This window comes from Phyllopteryx taeniolatus, chromosome 6 (assembly GCF_024500385.1).
Source record: "Phyllopteryx taeniolatus isolate TA_2022b chromosome 6, UOR_Ptae_1.2, whole genome shotgun sequence".
In the NCBI taxonomy this organism is placed as follows: Eukaryota; Metazoa; Chordata; class Actinopteri; order Syngnathiformes; family Syngnathidae; genus Phyllopteryx; species Phyllopteryx taeniolatus.
In genome coordinates this window covers 8,107,586-8,130,352 of record NC_084507.1, presented here as the reverse complement: position 1 = coordinate 8,130,352, position 22,767 = coordinate 8,107,586, and the positions used below count along the sequence as shown (strand labels likewise).

The 22,767-nt window shown below is 41.3% G+C and overlaps 1 protein-coding gene across 2 annotated transcripts; it reads left to right on the top strand.

Moving 5' to 3' along the window:
* The first annotated feature begins 64 nt into the window (after positions 1-64).
* Positions 65-22,503, top strand: LOC133479718 (zinc fingers and homeoboxes protein 1-like). Of its 2 annotated transcripts, none has more exons than XM_061777038.1 (8): positions 65-126; positions 6,138-6,412; positions 6,511-6,965; positions 7,133-7,333; positions 7,439-7,651; positions 12,291-12,455; positions 13,016-14,242; positions 18,896-22,503. In XM_061777038.1, the coding sequence occupies exons 2-8, from the start codon at positions 6,232-6,234 to the stop codon at positions 19,166-19,168; spliced, it is 2,715 nt and encodes a 904-aa protein (XP_061633022.1). In that variant the 5' UTR covers positions 65-126; positions 6,138-6,231; the 3' UTR covers positions 19,169-22,503. The 2 variants fall into 2 exon arrangements, with proteins under 2 accessions (XP_061633022.1, XP_061633021.1); XM_061777037.1 differs by lacking the exon at positions 65-126 and adding an exon at positions 227-755.
* Positions 22,504-22,767: the final 264 nt, after the last annotated feature.

The following is a 22,767-nucleotide window of genomic DNA, read 5'->3' as shown; positions in this document are numbered from 1 at the left end:
GCAAGCAACATGCTCAGATTTAAAAGAGAAAAAAAAGTGCAATGTCAGTTGTGGCCTCAAGTGGCTTCTCGTGCTACCCTGACGGGTCATCTAAGGACATTTTCGCACGGAGTCGCCAACTGAGACGTAATACAGCCTCCTTACTTGCACTTTTAAATGTGACCACGTTTCATTTGAAGTAAATTTTAAAAACTCGCCAGAATGACTATTTTCTATAGAATATTTATATTGTGGTATTTTCTTATTTCTATTTTTAACGCACTGAAAGTCGCAGAGGAATGACGTCAAACGGTATCCGAATAATGACGCTGATCATTGTTTAAAAAAAAATAAAAAATCAGCCGTCAAAATTGAGAATTAGGTCAGCGAACTAATGAAGCGCCAGTGAAGCTCTATGGTTGTAAGCGTTGTGTTTTTATTAATGAAGCCTTATACGACGCTTGCCGGGACACACAATAACCTGTTCGGAAGAGGGTGAGAGATGTCCGGTGTTCCCGGCATCTGCGGGCGGGATTCGTAGCCGCTCTACCGGTCCGTTTGTGCGGGTACCTCCCGCTGTCGGCTTGGGGAAAGCGACAGACGAGCCCAGTGAACGTCTGCACCACGGTGCGTCCCGGCCCGGCTTTGCTTGAATTCGTAGCAAGACGACACAGCCAGACAGACGCCGAGAGCTTCTCTGGGGACACCAAGGAAATCGGTCCTCGCCTCGCCAGCCTGGCGGCAACACGGCACTCGCGCACGCTTGTGTAGTTGCAGTAAGTTAGCCGCCAGACATGTACAGCATTTCATGACTGCTAGCACTGGCTATTTGGCCCTCCTTATACACATGCTAAATGCCCCATTGCTAAAATAGACGCCCTCCTTTTCAAAACGATGAGTTCACATCGCGCATACCTTCAATGAAAACACTCGTCTCAGCCAGGTTATTGTAAACATAACTTAGCACTGACATGCACACCTGTTTTAGACTAAATGTAGTACTGTAGCCATCACGTTATTACTACCCAATGTATACACCGCAGCCACATGACCATCCAGTACCGGAGCTGTATCAAATATTGTGTCTTACCAAAGATTGACATTGTCACAGAGCTATTACTTGTTTATTGTTGTTTTAGTTTGCAGTTTTGCAGAATTACTGCGTTGAGCATAATAAGAGGTGCTCCAAATATTTTGAACTCTCGTGTAAACTAATTGAGGTAGTCCAAAAAAGAGTAGAAAGAATAGAGTGACAGCTCAAAGTCAATTGACATATACAGCACAAAGCAACCAGACATATGTTGTTGTTGCTAAACAGTGTACAGGTGAATTATACCCTAATGCTGTACTAGGTACACAACAAAGTGGACTCTACTAACATTTTCTCATTATGTAATAGTTGCCACGAGTTAAATTTAATAATTTCAAGATATCGAGTGATTACATGCTGCTACATTATCAATATTGTAGTGTTACATGACTTGCTGATTGTGAGTAGTTCGCAGCTGTGTAGAGCTGAATTCCATCAATCATACTGAGAGCTGTTCCTAATATTTTGAACTCTCATGTAATTATCCATCCAACCATCTTATTCAAAATAGGATATTGACCTTTATTCTCAAGTCACTTGACACATGTACACCATAACGCAACCAGACATTTGCTGTTACCAAACAGCATTCAGGTAAATTACTGAATACCAAGGGTGTCCAAACCTAGTTCTAATACAGAAAAACTGAAGGATGCAAGGGTCACTTATAAATTCTTCAACTTTTATTTATTGAAGACCCAAAAAACAATCCATCAAGCAATAATATTTTGGTTTTATTCTTGTATATATTACTGCAGTTGTTTTTTTAAAAGCTTCGACATGAAAGCTTTCTGATAAAGGTGATAAGGCAAATAATTCGGAATTTTTCAGAATTTTAGGGTTGCTGTGAGGCACCCCTGTGTCCCACCAGAAATGAGCCACCACTGCACAGCTCCACATTCAGAACCAAAACAACAAGAGCAATGTGGAGTAAGCTTTCACTCGTTAAAGCTTGAAAATCGTTAATGTGATATGTTCACAAATCAGACGTTGACATGCATAAGTTTTTTGCTATTTGATCTGTAAATAGTTTGTCTCTGTGCATCTAGAAAATGTCTAAATAAAACCATCCATCCATCCCGCCATCCCTGAGAAAACCCACGCAGGCACGGGAGAACATGCACACTCCAAACAGGCGGGGCCGGCATTTGATCAGAACTGTGAGGCAGATGTGCTAACCAGTCGACCACCGTGCCGCCTATATAAAAGCAATTTATTATTAATAGCAGTTAGGCCTGTGACAATAACAATTTTTTTGGACCATATATTGTCCCACAAATGATTTCTGATGATTATATTATTGTCAATATTTTTTTTTAGATCAAATTAACTACTAATGTAATGATAATATATCATAATAATGCAATTACACCCTTATATGCAATAAATATTTATGTAAAGTATTTTTTCTCTTTGCACATTTGACTGTCAACATTTTTTAAATATCCCAAATAAAACACCAAAAATAATTAAAAGAAAGACACTGTCTGTCTGGTAGCAAAAAATGCACATGAATAAAAATCACACCCAAAAACAAAATAGACCCTGTCTCTGGAAAGGGGAAAAACACGAACATAAAATGATTGCTTTCTTTTAATATATCATCTTTCACTGTATTGTAAAGTTGTGGGATTGCCATTTGTGACGTATTTCAGAACAGGTGATTTGTGCTGTTTGTCAACCATTTGCTGCATTTCTCGAAATTCTGTCTTTTTAAATTTTCTTTTGCAAAACTACACTTTTGCAGTGTTCCGTTTGTATTTTGTCAACCAAAACAGCTCATGAGATAATGAGTGTTTAATGTCATCGAGGTCTAAATAGCCAAAATACAGAACCTTTAAAGAAAGAGTTGGCTAAGAATGTCTTAGAGGTTGGGTTGGGCATCATTTGAATTTGACACAAATCCACAAATAAGAAGACACTTTGACTGTTGTAACGTTACTTGTCAAATATCTAGACTAACTATTGTTCTGCTGTGGTTCACACCCTTATTCCCCTTGTCCATTCTGTCCCTCTGTCTGTCCCCTAAAACTCATTTCTGTCCGGTTGCATTTTCAATAAACAGAGTAATTAAAACAATTGAAAATAAGCAGAGGGAGTATTTCACACTCCCGTTGCACAGCAAAACTGTTCCAGCACAAAAGGCATACATATCCACCATTCTGCATGGCAATGCAGCTGAACAGGACAGGTTAAAAAAAAGAAATTGAGGGCGTTATATTTAATGTAATTAGTGGTTATGCTCCACAGGCAGGATATGAACAAGAGGTGAAAGAGAAATTCTGGAAGGAGCTTGACAAAGTAGTTGCGAGCATCCCAGTCAGAGAGAGTCGTGATTGGTGCAGATTGTAGTGGTCATTTTGGTGAAGGAAACAGGGGTAATGAAGAAGTAATCAGTAAGTTCAGCATCCAGGAAAGGAACTTTGAGGGAGAAATTGTGGCAGACTTTATACAAAGGATGAAAATGGCTGCAGCGAACACTTTCTTCCAGAAGAGGCAGGAATATAGGGTGACCTACAAGAGTGGAGGTAGAAGCACACAGGTGGATTGCATCTTGTGCAGACGATGGAATCTGAAGGAGGTTACCCACTGAAAGGTAGTGGTAGGGGAGCGTGTGGCTAGACAGCATTGGATGGTGGTGTGTAAGATGACTTTGTGATGGGGAGGAAAATTAAGAAAACAGTACAAAGGCAGAGCAGAGAGCCATGTGGTGGAGGCTGAGAAAGGAAGAAGGTCGTGCGGGTTTTCGAGAAGAGGCAAGACAGGCTCTTGGTGGACAGGAGCAGCTTCCATATGCTAGGTTAGGGTGATAGGATAGACATAGAAAGGTGCTGACTGGTGCCAGTCGTGTTCTGAATAAATGGAAAGAATACTTTGAGAGTTGATGAATGAGGAAAAGGAGAGAGAAAGTAGAGTAGAAGATGCAATTGTGGTGGACCAGGAAGTGGCAGTGATTAGTAAGGGGGATGTTAGAAAGGGACTGAAAAGGATGAAAAATGGTCCTGATGACATACCTGTGGAGGTATAGAAGCATCTAGGAGAGGTGGGTGTAGAGTTTTTGACCAGGTTGTTCAACAGAATTCTAGCGGGTGATAAGATGCCTGAAGAATGGAGGAAAAGAGTGCTGGTGCCAATTTTTAAGAACAAGGGTGATGTGCAGAGCTGTGGGAACTATAGAGGAAAAAAACATGATGAGCCACACGATGAAGTTATGGGAAAGAGTAGTGGAGGCTAGACTCAGGACAGAAGTGAGTATTTGCGAGCAACAGTATGGTTTCATGCCTGGAAAGAGTGCCACAGATGCATTGTTTGCCTTGTGGGTGTTGATGTACACAGAAGGTCAGAAGGAGCTACATTGTGTCTTTGTAGATCTAAAGAAAGCCTATGAGAGGGTACCCAGAGAGGAACTGTGGTACTGCATGCGGAAGTCTGGAGTGGCAGAGAAGTATGTTAGAATAGTACAGGACATGTATGAGGGCAGCAGAACAGTTGTGAGGTGTGCTGTAGGTGTGACAGAGGAGTTTAAGGTGGAGGTGGGACTGCATCAGGGATCAGCCTTGAGCCCCTTTCTGTTTGCAGTGGTGATGGATAGGCTGACAGATGAGGTTAGACTGGAATCCCCGTGGACCATGATGTTCGCAGATGACATTGCGATCTGGAGTTACAGTAGGGAGCAGGTGGAGTAACAGTTAGAAAGGTGGAGGCATGCACTGGAAAGGAGAGCAATGAAGATTAGCCAAAGTAAGACAGACTATATGTGCATGAAGAAGCAGGGTGGAGGGGGAAGAGTGTGGCTACAGGGAGAAGTGATAGCGAGGGAGGAGGACTTTAAATACTTGGGTTCAACAGTCCAGAGCAATAGTGAGTGTGGTAAGGAAGTGAAGAAATGGGGGACAGTACTTTTTCACGGCAGTGTAGGTAGAAGGATGATGGAAAAGGATGACGCACTGTGGCGACCCCTAACGGGACAAGCCGAAAGGAAAAGAAGAAGTAGGTAGAAGGATGATGAAGATGGGTGGAGCTGCCCGGTAAGTGAGCTAGAGGAAGACCAAAGAGAACGTTGATAGGTAAGGGAAGACATCAGGGCAGTTGGTGTTAGAGAGGAGGATTCAGGAGATAGGCTAACATGGAAAAGCATGACACGCTGTGGCGACCCCTAATGAGACAAGCCGAAAGAAAAAGAAGAATCAGTCAATCAAGTCAATCAATGTCATGGGCACACACCCAATTTAAAATGTGGACTTGTCAGACCACAGCACGCTTTTCCACTTTGCGTCAGTTCATCTCAGATGAGTTTGGGCCCAGAGAGGTGGCATTTCTGGTGGTTTTTGATACTGTAAATGGCTTTTTTTTTTTTTTTTTTTTTTTTTTTTTTTTTGCACAGTACAATTTTAACTTGCATTTGTAGATGTAGAGACGAACTGTGTTAAGTGACAGTGGTTTTCTGAAGTGTTGCTGAGCCCACTTGGAAATATCCTTTACAAAATGATGCCGGTTTTAATGCTGCGCCGCCTGAGGGATCGAAGGTCACAGGCATTCAGTGTTGGTTTTCGGCCTTGCCGCTTATGTGAGAGAAACTTTCTTAAACTGGTGGACTATTTGCTCATGCAGTTGGTCACAAAGTTGTGAACCTAACCTCATCCTTGCTTGTAAACAATTTTCAGGGGGGATGCTCCTTTTATACCCAATCATGACATGCACCTGTTTTCAATGAACCTGTTCACCTGTAGAATGTTCCAAACAGGTGTTTTTGAGCATTCCTTAACTTTCCCAGTCTTTTGTTGTCCCTGTCCCTGCTTTTTTGGAACGCAGGCATCAAATACAAAACGAGAGAATATTTGCACACACAGAAACCAGTGTTCATCAGTTTGAACATTAAATATCTTGTCTTTGTCGTGTATTCAATTGAATGTAGGTTGAAGAGGCTTTGCAAATCATTGTGTTCTGTTTTTACTTAGGTTTTACACAATGTCCCAACTTCATTTGATTTGGAGTTTGCAAATTGAATCATCCCAGTAGAACAAACTAACCTTATGCGTAATTTTCTCTGTAATGGTTCTTCCTCCAGAAATTGAAGGAGTCTTGCTATGTGAACTTGGCCACTTAAGACATGTGAGCCTTGACTCTTCTTTACCCTGAGTAGAAGGTTGCACAGTTTGACAATGTCAAGCCGCAGAAAGTCGACCACGCCTTGCATGGTGCCACCCTCTGGCGAATTGGAAGAGACAACTGATAGGACAATGGAAGTAGAGACTGAGGGGGTGGAGGGGGCAGTAGATGAGATTCACACAGCAGTGGAGCTGGATCAAACGATAGTGGTTGTCCCCACACCACCAGATACTGGTAAATATGTTTTGGCCCACTCTCTCTTGTTTAGTCATCCTAACACTTTCCTTAAATCTGACTTATTTGTTTCAATTAATGTTTTGCTGTCTTTGTAGGTGAGTCCAACAGCCTAGAGGACAAAGCTGTCCTCAGTCCATCAGTAAAGTGTAGCTCTATAAGCCCCCCTGAGAGTCAGAGTAGTGACCACCTGAACAAGGATAAGCAGTGTGACGTGCTTGAGGAAGGAGGAGCAGATGCCACAAGTGTTGGCGCCATCTCACTTAGCAAGACCCCTATCATGAGGATGAAGACCAAATCTGAACCCAAGAGGATCGCCGTGGCCCTTAAAGCTTCAGACGAAGCTGTGTATTTTGAAGGCAGCAGCGAGGCTGTGGGGGAAGGAGAGCAGGAGCCAATCGAAGCGCCTCTGGGACCAATGGCGTCTGTGGAGATGCTGCTGCATGACTCCATGAAGCTTGGAGCAGGCAACTTACTGGTCAGCCAAGCCTTAGAGCAGCCAAGGAAGTCATCAGTTTTAAATCCCACCATTATTCCTCCTGGCCTGGCACAGGTAGTGTGTAAATTTGGTTAAAAGACTAGCATAAAGAGACTAAACGTTTTAGACTGCAGTAACAAAAACATCCAAACAGACTTTTAATAAGTGGTTGTAACATTAAATATTCTTGCAGCATCTATCAAATAAAATGATATTCCTCATTGCATCTTTCTTTTATTCAGGTCCTTTCTGCTTTCCATGCCCACAAGAACACATCAGTTCAACCCCAATTGCTGATTCCTCTCAGCAGCATTCCCTCTTATAGTGCCGCTATGGACATCAACCCTCTGCTGGGTAGCACTTACAAGAAGTTTCCCTATCCCTCCATGGCTGAGATCAGCAGTCTGGCAGGGCAGACTCAGTTCACAGAAGAGCAGATTAAGGTAGTTAAAAGGCAGTGGATGAATATTCTCCACTGAGAAAGATGATCCTTAAAAAAAGGTTAATTAGTCCATAAAATGACTTCAAAGGTGCCCTTCTATATCTAGGTGTGGTTCTCAGCCCAGCGGCTGAAGCACGGCGTCAGCTGGACACCAGAGGAAGTCGAGGAGGCCAGGAGAAAACAGTTCAACGGCACTGTGCACACAGTGCCTCAAACCATCACTGTCATACCTGCTCACCAGCTCTCTGCTGCCAACGGCCTGCAGTCCATTCTGCAGACCTGCCAGATAGTGGGCCAGCCTGGCTTGGTCTTCACACAGGTAGGTGGACAAACAATATGTGCACAGTAAGTACTGACCTGCTGTCAGCATACATGATAGGGTTAATGAAGTCAACACTACACACTAAATATGCATAGGCATTCTTGTCATCAGGCTTAAATAAGAAAATTAATGTGGTTGACAATAAGCATAAAGGCAAACCTTTGATACCACACAACATCCTGCAAGTGGCTGTGTTGAAATTCTTTATTCTTGTTACGTGCAGTCAGAGGGGCACCACTGTGAAATAGTGGTTTGCACATCTGCCTCACAGTTCTGAGGTTTGGTGTTGGAATTTTGGCTCTTGACTTGCTAGTCAAACCCTGCTTCCTGCACATTTCTACAACATTCTGATTAGGTTCATTGAAGACTCAAATGTTGAGTCTACGTTGTCCATAGGTGTGAATGTGAGTGGTTACAGGTTATATTGACAATGTTTAATCGATTATCGACATTTTAGTGTTGCACCAAGTACCGATACCAGTACCAAACCGAGGTCAAACACAGCACAGTACCAGTTTTTGATGGTACCGGTATTTATTAAAAAAAAAAGAAAGAAAAAAGAAAACATACACGACAGTGCTTCTATTGTTTCTTAAAAGGCCAGTACACGAATACACAAAACGTTGACGATCAGCCAATGACTGTCTGTCTGCTGACAAGGTTGAAATGCCTTTAAGTGTGGAGATAGGGTTCTGTATGTGAGTGTATGTGTGTGTCAGTGTGTGCATGTGTACGTGCATGCGTGACTATGAGCCAATAGGAGCAAATGGCAAACTGTATTGGTTCCTCTGCAAGTGCCTGCCGGACACCGGTGCAGGTGCATGATGCATCCTTCTGATTGGTCAGATTTCAATCGTTGGCTCTCTCGTTCGTCATGCTAATTTTGTTCTGTTCTATGTGCCATGGCGGCTCACCTCACGGTAGCACATACGCACATCCATTGCGCATATACCCCCTCATGGAGGTTGAGGCCCTATGGGCAGTGTATATATAAAGTAATTAATATAGTCATGGGGGAAATGCAAGACCACCCTTGTTTCTTCAGTTTCTTTTTCCTTTTTAATGCCTGGTACAACAAAAGGTACATTTTGTTTGGACAAATATAATGATGATCAGGAAAATGGAGTCATAAGAGTTTAAAAGCTGATATCTAGCCATTTTCCATCGTTGGATAATAACCCAAATCATGTTTTATAATACAATTAAGCTTATGTATTCTTCAGGTAATATACCTTTAGTGGTACCAAGCAGGCATTAAAATGAATAAGAAATTGAAGATACAAGAGTAGGCTCATCTTTTTTTCATGACTTTATATATCATACATCCATCCATCCATTTTCTGAGCCGCTTCTCCTCACTCGGGTCGCGGGCATGCTGGAGCCTATCCCAGCTGTCATCGGGCAGGAGGCGGGGTACACCCTGAACTGGTTGCCAGCCAATCGCAGGGCACATACAAACAAACAACCATTCGCACTCACAGTCACACCTACGGCCAATTTAGAGTCTCCAATTAATGCATGTTTTTGGGATGTGGGAGGAAACCGGAGTGCCTGGAGAAAACCCACACAGGCACGGGGGAGAACATGCAAACTCCACACAGGCGGGGCCGGGGATTGAACCCGGGTCCTCAGAACTGTGAGGCTGACGCTCTAACCAGTCGTCCACCATGCCGCCTATATCATACATATACTGTAAATAGATATAGTTTTATACACATATATACACATTTTATATATAATAGATATGATAATGCAGACATCGATCTCATTTTTTGAAAATGTCTAAGAATGGGCTAATTCCTTTATTACATTTTTCAAGATAATCCTAATATTTTCAAATAATAAAAATAAATATGAAATTATTTTTAAGTTGTTTTGTAAATTTTACAGATGTAAATTATAGATGTATACAGATTTTTGCCATGGTATTGTTTCAATACCGATATCGAGGTATTTTATGCAAGTATAGTATCGAAGTCAGAATTTTGGTATTGTGACACCGCTACTAATTGATTATCAAATTAATCTATTTTGATAATTGATTACTTGTTTAGAGACCTTGTTTAACTTATCATTGTCCAAATACTCTGAATTTCATCCTCTCAATAGTAAGCATTCTCAGATTTTTGTACTTATCCATGAAAGCAGACTGCTTATCTTTGGTTTTAATAAAATAAGACATTTACAAACATCCGATGTTACTTTGGAAATCAATTATCAACATTTGTACCAAATTTCTGACGTTACGGACAAACCTGTAACTGAATCCTAATCAGTTTATTTTTGTGCGTTTTCTGCACTGTAAATTTGAAATAATGTCCTGTTTTTTAGTAAAGGGATGGAGTTTTTTTTCAAACCGATTCATCGATTAATAGAAAAAATTAACGATCCATCCATTCACAATACCACTTATCGTGTTCAAGGTCACGGGGTGCTGGAGCCTATCCCACCTGACTACGGGCGAAAGGCAGACTACACCCTGACCTGGTTGTCAGTCAGTCGCAGTCCACATATAGACACAGAACCATTCGCACTCACATTCACACCGTCACTGAGTGGGAACTGAACCCATGCTGCCTGCATTGAAGTCAGGCTAATGTACCACTACACCATGAGTGACTAGAAAAAAATAATCGAAAGATTAATCGATTATTAAAATATTCATTTGTTGCAACCCTAAATGCTTATTTGTTTTTTATGTGCCCAATGATTGGTTGCCAACCAGTCCAGGATATACCCCACCTCTGGTCCAAAGTCAGCTGGGATAGGCTCCATCTGAGCTCACCACAACCCTAATGAAGACAAGCAGTATAGAAAAAGGAAGGATTAGATGGTTTCAGAGATTATCAGGTCAATGAAAGTGTCTTTTTGCAGGGCTGCTCTTTATTCAACTCGCATGTATTTTTGTTGCTCTTTTTCACAAATTTATGTACATCGTTTATATTGGGCAGTGTGCGCAGGGAAGTTCAAATATGAGTGACAATCATATGCAGTAGATTACCTGCATCCCATACTAGTTTCATACTATGTCATATTACTGTGCATCTGCCAACAATTTTCCTCGACTGCGTAACATGTTAGACATAAAATACCACTTGGAATGTTTCAACCATCTATTTTTTGTACCGCTTATCCTCACTAGGGTTGCGGTCGTGCTGGAGCCTATCCCAGCTATCTTTGAGAGAGAGGCGGGGTACATCCTGAACTGGTTGCTAGCCACTTGCAGGGCACATACATATAAACAAACAAACATTTTGCACTCACATTCACACCTACACACAATTTAGAGGTTTCAGTTAACTGACCATGCATGTTCTTGGGATGTGGGAGGAAACCAGAGCACCTGGAAAAAACTCACACAGGCACAGAGAACATGCAAACTCCACACAGGCGAGGCTGAATTTGAATCCAGGTCCTCAGAACTGTGAGAGATGTGCTAGTCGTCGACGGTGCCGCTTTCTTTCAACCATTGTGTTGTGGCTGTCCCTTTATTCATATACAGACAGAGTTTAATGTTGTTTTAGTCAGACACTTATTTGGACGTATGGGTCCTTATGTGGTCCACTGCTTTGACTACCAGTTCAGCACATTGCAAGGTAGAAAATGCATTCATAAATAAGTGACAAACTAATATTTATTAGCGATTCAGGTCTTATCGAACCTTCTGTGATGTTGTGACAACATTAGTAGTGATTGCATTTGTGATGAATGTTAAGTCAACATTCGTGTTTAGAAGACTCAAACGACATTGTGTATGCTGCTAAACAGCTGAGTTTACTTAAAGCACATAGGTTGAGTGATGTGTCAAATGCGTACCTTGAGGAGACAGAACTGCTGTCCCAAAAGATATATTTCAAACCCAAACTACTGTACGATTTTTCCACTTCAATGCGGCCCAAAGGATCAACCAGCACGTCTACAAAGGGATCCTGCGGTCTTTGCATCGTTCAGGGCGGAAGAACAGACGAGAGTTGTGGCATGAAACTCACTGCTACTTCACCATGAAAATGCGCCTGCTCACAATGCCCTGAGCATCCGACACCTCCTGGCCAAGAAGAACATCGCCATGCTGGAGCAAGCTTCCTTCTCAACCAACCTCGCCTTGTGTGATTTTTCTATTTCCTCTTTCCCAAGCTCAAGAGGTTCATCAAGGGGATCCCTTTTAAAGAAATGGACGACATCAAGATGTCTGTGACGACCGAGCTGCGAGGATACGGGAGGAATGTATAGAGGCGTAGCCGAGAAGGCTGGGAAAGTGCGTTAGACCCCAAATGGATATCTCTGAAAGGGAAAACCTTTGTAGTTTGGATTTAAAATACTGTATATCTTTTGTGACTCCAGTCCTAGAACTTTTCTGATAAACTCCGTACTGTATGTGCAGGAGAAAAATGACAAGCATCATATAAATATAGTTCTTACATTTCCCAACGCATTTTGTGTAAAGTTTTCACACCTTCCCATTCAATAGCATAAGGAAAAGTCCAAAGCTTTGACTGGTGCTTTACATCTCTGACAGTGTCAAACGAAACTGAGCATAATTATAAAAACTAATCTTCTTCTGGGACGAAATTTTCAATAATTAAATGGGAGAAGTAGCACGAGAGTAGTATCTTTGTCTCCCATTTTGTGTTTCCAGGTTGCTCCAGGAGGGAATCTTCCAGTGACGAATCCCATCACCTTGACAGTGGCAGGACTGCCAAACCAGTCCCAGAGCTCCAACAGAGTTTCCTGCCAGTCGACCCCAACGAACAGTGAGCTGAAACGGGCTACCACTGTACAGCCCCCCTCGCTTTCCCCACAGGTATAACTACCTCCCTGACCCGTACCTATAAAGGCCTTTTCACAGGGCACTTGGTTATCTTGGTGTTCACTGCGGGGCAGGATGCAGAAACGACTGCGCCCCAGTGCAAGCTTGCCCATATTTGGAAGAGGTTGCTTAAGTGGCCTACCGGGAAGTAGTATGAATGCTTTTCCCAGTGGTTGATCTATTGTTGCTACCACTCTGAAATCACTCCGCCAACCGCTCTCCTATTAGATGCGTCATCTGACATCACAGCGACGCCCCTCCTAAGTTGAAAATTTTTTCAACTTGAGGCGCAGCGCCACAATGGCATATGCCCTCCTTGCACGCCACACCACGACATGGCGTTCCGTCGTCCCGGTCTCTCAGCACATACACAATGAATGGTTTCGTCGAGGACGCGCTGCGCCCTGCTAAGTGCAGTGTGAAAAGGCCTTAAGTCATTGATACTGTGCTGTCAGTGCAGTTTTTAAACTGTACATTCAAACATGAAAGCTGGTCTTTGGCAATAGCAAACAATAAAACTGTTTAACATGTAACTGTACCTTTCTCTTTGGAAGGAGAACTCTGCCCTGAGTGCTGACACATTCAGTATGCGGCCCAAGAAGTCCAAAGAGCAGTTGGCCGAGCTGAAAGCCAGCTACCTTAAAAACCACTTTGTCAGTGATGCAGAAATCGCCCGCTTGATGAAGATCACCAATCTAACCAAGGGAGAGATAAAAAAATGGTTCAGTGACACCAGGTATAACCAGCGCAATTCCAAGAACAACAATGTCATTGTTTTTCACGACGGAGGCAGCAGAGGAGGTGGCGCATGTAGTAGCGGCACTAACACCACTATTGTCATTGACTCAAGCGATGAAACCCCAGCATCCCCTCATCCACCATGCACGCCTCTTGTAAAGGAGAAGGAGACACGGCCCAAGACATGGAATCCGTTCCCAGACTTCACTCTGCAGAAGTTTAAAGAGAAGACGCCAGAGCAGTTGGTGGTGCTGGAGGAGAGCTTTGAGAAGAGCAGCACGCCATCTGATGAAGATCTGAGCCGCCTGAGAACAGAGACTAAACTGACGCGCAGGGAGATTGATGCCTGGTTCACAGAGAGACGGAAAATGCCAACAATGAGCACTCCCTCCCCAGAGTCTTCTGAGACAGGACAGATGGATACTGGTGGAGGGAAAGCTGGAGAAGTTGCTGCTGCTTCTCGCTCCGCTTCCTCCTCTCGTAAAGGTAGTCAAACTCCACCTGGAGGCCGCAGTAAGCAGATGCCAGCCAGCAACAGCAACAGTAGCACCAGCAGCAGAGACATCAAAGATAAGACTAAAAAGACTCCAGAGCAGCTCCACATTTTGAAAAGTGCCTTCGTGCGGACTCAGTGGCCCACAACAGAAGAGTATGACCAACTAGTCGAGGAGAGCGGCCTCCCCCGACCCTACATTGTCAGCTGGTTCGGGGACTCTCGGTATTCCTGGAAGAACGGCAACCTTAAATGGTTTTTTCAGTATCAAAGTGGTAACGTAGAGGGCCCGAATGGTGGTGGAAATCACAAAATGGGAGGTGGTGGCAGTCGAAAAAGACGTGTCCGAAATCGTGGTTGGGGGAGATCCCGAACTCGCAAGCAGCCAAGGCGGACAGCATCCTTTGGTTCAGACTCGGAGAGATGTCCCCCACCAAAGAAATTAAAGAGTGGAAGGGACGTCTTAAAGGAGTATTACCTAAAGCACCGCTTCCTCAATGAGCAGGACCTGGATGAGCTTGTCAACAAGACCAACATGAGCTATGAACGGGTAACACAAACACATTTTACTTGCGCAAACTGCATAACCTCAAAATTTTATATTTAAAACCCTTTGGCCAATTGTGACAAATTATGTCACAGCCACATTTCTACCAAACACAACTGTTTAGTTTAGCTGAGCAAGGTATGTTTTGGAACCATAAACTAGTTTCACTGCAAGGTGTGTGAGTCATCTACATAAATAGCGTGTCATCATACTAGTGTGACACAATGTAGCCTGCCAATTAAGTCCACAAAAAGGAAAACCAGCAGAGTAAACAAAGAACAAGTTGTTTTTTAAAACAAAAAGAAACATTGTTTGACTGTTCTGTGTTCTTTCCATTCCATTCTTGTAATTATTGATCATTCGACAGAGTAAAGTGTGTCTTGGTCCACCTTTTAAGTATCACACTGGTACTGTCGGTAGCACAACAGAGGGGTCTTAAAAAAGCGATAGTCATCATCAAAAATGATTTTGGTACACCCGTGACAATAGAAAATTATTCTCCATACTGAACTGGCTCAAACTACACTGCTTGGTGGAAACAGGGATTTTGTGCACTACCATCATAACTTTAATTATATATGCCCACTACAGCCAGATACTTTGATTATTGAAACTCCAAAATGCCAAATTATTTCCCGGAATAAATGCAGGAATTACTGTCTGCAATCCCCCGTGTTTACCATTTTCACATTACGTTGGTTATATCATAACGAGTACAGTGTAGATTGTCAGATGTTGCTTGCCTCGCCCAAAGCAGAGATATCATACCTGACGGATTATGTCATTACAGGTAACTAACAAACATAACATAATATTAATAACAACATATACAATAATAATATGATAAAATCTCCTGAACACGTGTAAAATGTACAGTTTTATGGTCCGAAGGAACGAAAGTTGAACTTGTTGGCCATAATTCCAAAAGGTGTGATTGGCGCAAACACAACAATGCTCATCACCAAAAGAATGCCATACCTACCGTGAAGCATGGCGGTGGCAGAGTCATTATTTCGGGCTATTTTTCCTTAACTGGAACTGGGGGTTTTAGGCAAGGTGGAGGGAATTATGAACAGTTTCAAAAACTAGTCAGTGTTAGCACCAAACATTCAGGCTTCTGCTAGAAAACAAAACAAAACAAAAAATGTCAGGAAAGGCCTGATATAACAGTTAAAATGTATTTACGGTTTATCAGAGGAACTTTGAATTGTGGCATGTGTGTGCTGACTTCGGTTTAACATGATTTTCAATTAGGGCTGGGAAAAAAAAAAATCAAACAACTCGGCAAAGTCGACTTCAAAAATAGGTCAACACAAAATTTCTTCAAAATTCCACCGGGACCAAAAAAAACAAAAAAAAACGTTCGCGCCGCCGGAAGCCATATTTCACAGGGACATTTATTGCAGACAGACGCATGTGTTGGGCCACTGTCATAAATCACAAAGGAGCGTGATTTTGTTGACACTGTTAGATGTGTAATATACATATAACATGATAAGTATAAGCGAGCTGAATGGCAGTTAGCATTTTTTGACCTAAAGTGGTCATCGCTAGCGTTCTAATGTTAATCGCGATTGCATTTACCATTTTGCGGTCTCAAATTCTGTACATCAAATTTATACCATACACTCAGTACCAACATATGCAGTTTAAGGATTGACGTCTATCCCTCTTAAATGGGAATAAAATGCAAGTTATTAATTTTAAAAAAGTAAGAGTGGGGGGTGATTAATAGTCGACTATTCGATCAATAATCAATAGGAGAATCGATTCTAAAATAATTTGATAGTGACAGCCGTAGTTACAGTGTGATTGGTTAATTAAGAACACAGACACATCGCAGTTATAAGACGTGTGCACTCTTTTGCAAACACACTATTTCAGTTGTTTATTTTTACTTAACCTCTCAAAAAAAAATTTGCGATGGATGATTACAGCTCATCTGTAACATTAATGGTGGAAAAAAGTTTTGAAATAGTTTATCTTGGTCTCATTTCTGTGTATCACAAAAACCTGACATTTGAACATGGGTGTGTAGACTTTACATCCTCTGTAAGTAGAAGTAGACATGCTTGTGAGGAAGACTGGTAAAAATAGAAGTACTAATTCAAATCCATAAGTAAAAAGCACAGACCTTGAAATGTACTTAAGTACAAAAGTAATACGTATAAAGACATTTTTAAGGTCAATGCATTTTGGGGAGAAAAACCTGCACACAAAACAGTTTTACGCTCTTATTAACTTTTAGAATGCTCATACTGAGAAGAAATCACTGTACACGCTGTCAAAACAATGTGTTACCATAGCTTTGCTAATGTTGTGAGCGGACTAAAAAAAAGGCTAAATTAGCTAATGATAACAACTGAAAAAAACCACACCTTACATGTATGTGTTTTTTTTTTTTTTTCAACATTTTTTTTTTACCTTGATTTGCGCACTGATGCACAGTCATGTTGGAATAGGAAGGGGCCATCTCTAAACTGTTCCCACAAAGTTGGAAATGTCCAAAATAATAGCCCCTGAGCTCCAGTGAAAGGAACTCTGAATGCTTCAACATACCAAGAGATTTTGGACAGTCAAACAGTTTGGGGATTACCCCTTCCTGTTAAAACATGTCTGTGCACCAGTGCACAAAGCAAGAATTAGTATGGATGAACTTGACTGGCCTCCACAAAGTACTGCCCTCAACCCGATTAAATACCTTTGGGTTGATTTCAAGTGGACAATGAGCCAGACCTTCTCATCCAACATCAGTATCTGACCTCACAAATATGCTCCTGGAAGAATGGGGGAAAAATCCCATAAACTCACTCCTAAACCTTGTTGAAAGCCTTCCCACAAGAGTCATAATAAACCTTATGGATTTAGAATGGGCAGCACATCTGCCTCACAGTTCTGAGGATGAGGGTTCAAATCCCGGCCTCGCCTGTGCGGAGTTTGCATGTTCTCCCCGTGTCTGCATGGGTTTTCTCCGGTTACTCCGGTTTCCTCCCACATCCCAAAAAACATGTGGTAGGTTGATTGAAGACTCTAAATTGCCCATAGGTGTGAATGTGAGTGCGAAGGGTTGTTTGTTCATATGTGCCGTGCGATTGGCTGGCGACATGTTCAGGGTGTGCCCTGCCTCTCGCCCGAATATAGCTGGGATAGGCTCCAGCACGCCTACAACCCTATTGAGGATAAGTGGTACAGAAAATGGATGGATTTAGAATGGGATCACTTAAAATCATATGAGTCAAGGTAGGTGAGCGAATACTTTTGGCAAAATAGTGTATCTGTTTACAAATGTAGGGAGTAAAAGTTAAAAAGTTATCATCAATAGCTGAAAAATCTTAAGTACAGTACAGCAGTTAAGTATATGTACTCGGTGACTTCTCACCACTGATTTTAGGTTCAGTCAGACATTTTACCCAAAAGCTGAATTTCCTTAATTTTTATGAACAATGTATAGGCATGCACACAACAGACCAATAGAAAGCTGCTCTTAATTATCATACTGTTGGTCTTTACGTGGCTCGCTCTAAGTGATGGGCTAGTCCTATATTTGATTTGAATGTATTCTATGCAATGCAGCACTCCCGCATTCGGTGAAGGTCGCATGTTAACTTCCGGTCAACAGCAAAAGCATAGTGACAACATGGGAAAGGTGTTTAAACACACTGCAGTATGGGCTGGAGGAGGTGTCTCCTTGTCTTTCAAAAGTAAAAAACTTTTGATTTTCAATCTTGAAAGGTATCGGCACCGAACTATTGAATATTGTCACTGTCAGGCAGAATCCTCATATGTTCAAATTTGGTAACTTTCATCTTTCAAAAATGGATACTGTTGGTCAGTCCTCACGTGGCAATGTTATTGGTTCAACATGCCGTTTTTTTGTTTCCTGAAAAGTGATAGTTTTGGAGATGAGAGGATTCTAACCGGCAGTGATATTTTACACAAACACAGCCCAGGTTATCACATATTTAATGACAGAGGTTATTTTTCAGTCGGATGGCGTACCAGTAGCTTGTAACATATCGACAGCGTAAACTATTATGGCATCTGACCTTTCCTCAGGAAATACTTAATGTGTTGCCGTGCAGAAGGTCCATTATCAGAGCATCCTAGTGAAAGCGCCTGTGTAGATCGAAGCGTTGACGTTCATTTCAAATCCACATGTGGTGTGGTTCTGAGGCTGAAGTGTACAATATGTGTGTGTTTTGCTGTTTAGACTTCATTAAATACAATGTAGTTACAATTTGGTTATGACTTGGGACCGTCTGTGTAAATAAGGCCTTGATCTTATGTGAATAAATACCAGATATCAGCTAGTGCAACTACAGTCTAACCAAATATACCATGTGATTGCAAGCCTATCCATCCATTTCAGAATGATTGAATAGGTTTGGGCCAAATTAAAAGGTATATATTGATTAATATAATAGTTTACTTACCTGTGGGCATGTAGAACCTGCATTCCAGTGTTCAGCAAATGTAAACACATTGATGAACACGGCTATATGTTGGCGTAACTAGACAAAAACGGGCAGCAAATCGGAACTGGGTATTAAAGACACGCAGTGTAAATCTAGCCTAAGTGAATTAAGTGGAAGTGTTACAGCTCAGATGACAGCATCCAGTTAAGTATTCCTCTGGTTTCACTTTCTTTCCATGAAGGTCCGAGAATGGTTTGCTGAGGTCCAGAGACGCCTCAACATGGGCGCAGACCCCTTCCAGGAGCCGGCTTTGGGGAGGGCGGACGGAGGAGAGGGGGCTGATGAGATAAGTGGGGAGGCGTCGCACGCCAACAAGGTACCAAGAGGCGACAGAATGGGAGATGAAGAGGAGGATGAAGACAATGAAGAGCATGATGAGGAGGATACAGATGACAGTGAGGTTTGGGAGCCGTCACGCAGTGTGAGGAAATCCTTGTCTGTATCTGAAGACTAGATTTGTGCACAAGGCTCAATTGAAGCATTGAATATGTTCCAAGTATTTCCAAATGGTGTCGACATGAAACTAACACATTATTAGCAGCTGTATCTCCCTGTCTCAGCCCTCACCTGACTGACATTATTAAGATGACCTGAAGAGCATTTTTGTCACACCAAAAACATTGAAAAGTAGATAATCATTAAAAAAAAAAAAAACATGGATTTGATGGTTAAAAACTGAGATCGACATATGTCATACATGAAAAGTGGCTGTTATTAAAGGGTAACTTGGGGAGGAATTCATATTTTACGTCTACTGTAAATTCCTTTTTTAAATGCAATGTTGCATTTCCCTTGCACAAGCCCAAATTTGAACTGAATTTTTCAGAATTTCCAGCGAATGATCACCCCTCTTCCCTACAAGAAAAAAAGTGTGACTTCCTAATGTGTTTACAAGGTGCCACCTAGTCAAACACCTTGAGCGCACTTGGTGGAACTAGTCTATAATGCTGTTTTATGTATTACGGCTTTGAAAGCTATAGTCACCTAAATGAGAATGAATGCGCTTACACTGATCATGAAAGTCCATGATGGATAAAGGCCGAATGCAACATGAGCCAAAGTACATGAACAGGGAGTGAATGCCAACGTATTTGTTGAAGGATGTCGATTCAATTCTTCCCTTGATGGTTGTTACTAGTCTGTTTTAACATGGAATATAACTAATTGGGGGCGGGGGGAATGTTTAATATGCACTGCGGTTGATGTTTTTTGTTTTGTTTTGTCTTTGCACCTTTTGACACAACAAGCTCTGTGCTGTTGTTAATTTATATATATATATATATATATATATATATATATATATATATATATATATATATATTGGTTCTGAAACTTTGCCAAATTGGAATGTGTTGTTTCTCAACCTCCAAAACAAACAAATAACCAACCAAACAAAGTGTTTAGCTGCAGCTTATGGTGTAAATGAAATGCACCTGCTGTGCCTCAATCATAAGTTAAAACAAATCCACGTCAGCAACAATCATGACTTAAACCTAACTACTGGTGCGACGTATTGTTCTCAAAACAGTATTTCAGACATTTTAAATCGTGAAGCACCTGAACGAAACTTGTTTCAAATGCACTTTGTCTGCCACATAGTGGATGAAATTATAATTTGGCACCTTATTTTATCATGCAATGGCTCTGAGAGCCCATATTTGTTATCTGACTAATCCAGTATTTTGCTTTTTTTTTTTTTTTTTTTTTTTTTATGAATCATTGTTCGTTTTCCCTGAGGAGGAATCTTACCAGTTGATCCACTTTTGTAATAATATGTAAATGGTGTCAGATGTTTATAAGGCTCCGTAGAATCAGCTGCCACTTACGTTCCTTTTATTGCACACTTTGAGCCACATTTTGAATACTTTTTGGGGGAAAAGAACGCTTGTATAATGTTTTGTATTGTTTCAAATCATGTGTCCACTTAACTTTTTGATGGACTTGGGAGGACACGTTAGTAGTGGCCTTGCGGTTGTCTTCTCACAGCAAACCAACCAGATGACACTATAAGGACATGTTCAATAGCTATATAATGTGTTAACATCCCCTTACGTCCGATCACAGAAAGGACTGTCGTAAGGAATGACTACCAGCTGCCGTTTAACCAGCCACGGCAAGGACAATTACCCCCCCCCCCCCTCCCCCAGCACCATGTTGACTGTTGTTAACTTATACAGACATACTGTACCTACATGTGCCTACTTGGCTTGTGAACTCGTTGCAAGAGGATCTCCCCATATTGTCACAAAGCACTTATGGTAGCCTATCTTAAAGGAAATGGGGATGCATGAGCAAGATGTGCTTTCTGCCGACACTACAAAATGCCTGTTTGAAGTTAAACTTTGCAAACTTCTGTCCCTAACCATGGTTAAACCTCGGGCTTCTAAATTACTTTCTTGTACTTGTCATTCATGCTACATGCTATCACCTTTTAGACATCGCAAAAGCATTTTCAGCCTGCCTGGTATAAAGTCACTAAGCTAGCTCGCTGATTGCAACTGAATGAGCAGAACTCTTTGACACATTATTTGTCGTAATGTGAATAGTAAGTGCCTGGGCATGAAAAAGAACAAGATGTTGTACCTTATATACAGTACATGTATACCGAGCGTTTATACCTTTGTCTATTACTGCATGCAATAAGTACGTTGAACAACTGCTCATTTTGTACATATACAGTATGTGTGTGTCTGTTTGGTTGGGTTGGTATCGTTGGCACAGTGGTTTGCTAATCTAAAGATAAACAAGTGGTATGATTTCAAAGTCTGTTATCATGGATTGTATAATTGTCTTTCCCAAATCATTAACAGTATAAACAGTCCTGTCAGTTAGCTAAGAACACTTCCAATAGTGAGCCTGAGTCCTTTTAATACTTAGTCATTACAAGCATTTGATTTTTGTGTTCTTTCTGCTGCTTATTTTAGTACACAGATGAGGTACAAGCCTACCCCAAAGTATTTTACTAGCCATGCTTGTAAAGCTTTTCTATGTTTTTATCAATGACAAGTGTCTTTACAACCAAATAGTTTGTTTACTGCACACACTCAACTGTGTTCGAAAGTGAAAGTGAAATAGAATTTATTTTGAGCTCAGACGGTTTTGCTAGAGTTGCTTTTGGGTACTTTGGTTGCAAGGAATATAAAATCACAACTCACTTGAAAGATGAGCACTTTATTGAAGGATATAAATACAATGTCCGCTAGGAGCAACATGTTGTAATTTTAAAATGTTACTGTTACAATAAGGCCCTATAGTAAATTATATGACCAATAACTGTTTGCTAGATGCGTCTCTTATTTGATTTGTTCCATGGGTATAATGATAAAGCGCTGTGTCTTCTAAGTGGGTTTTGATTTTATATAATGTATCATATAGCCTACCATATATCCTACTTGCAGTAGAGGTTGTATCGTGAGTAGTTAAGCTGCTGTAATATTATATGCATACCTTTTTGTCATCTAAATCCTTCACTATGTGCTCTCATTTTGTTTGTTTATACCTGTGCTCTTTGAATGTTTTGCAAATGTTTTCACCATAGCTTTTTCAACAAAATACACTTTGTCACAATATATATATATTTTTTTTTCTATTGCAAGCTCCTTTCTTATAAATGGAACACGTCGCTGTTTCGGTTCGGTCACAGAACCTAAAGTTTCGATCTACAGTGATGGCAACTCCCATATGCAGATGTTCCATTAAAATACATAACTGGAGTTGCAGTGAAGATGAAAAGGATGACGCCATCACTTTAAAGCTCCCAATAAATGTTTACTTTGTCATTTTTATTTACATCACTGACTTGCAGCTTCTTGAACTTCCTTGCTACTGGCAGTTCAGTTTATTTAAAGAAGAGCGCTTGCAAATGAGCTGAATGTGAATTGTGAAAAGAAATCAGGTGACAGCAATTGTTGTGCAGGGTAATTTGTACTACTTTTAAATTCCGCGAGTTATTAAAGCTATTGTTATGTATGTTACATTATTTTAGGCCCGATAGAAGTTGAGAAACACTGATATAGAAAATGGATGAATGCTAGCGATGTAACAATATTCACA

Excerpts from the sequence above, each read along its gene's own strand:
- LOC133479718 (XM_061777038.1), top strand. The coding sequence starts at position 6,232 with ATGTCAAGCCGCAGAAAGTCGACCACGCCTTGCATGGTGCCACCCTCT. Across the intron at positions 6,966-7,132 it reads TTCCTCCTGGCCTGGCACAG|GTCCTTTCTGCTTTCCATGC; the intron begins GTAGTGTGTAAA and ends TCTTTTATTCAG. Across the intron at positions 7,334-7,438 it reads TCACAGAAGAGCAGATTAAG|GTGTGGTTCTCAGCCCAGCG; the intron begins GTAGTTAAAAGG and ends TTCTATATCTAG.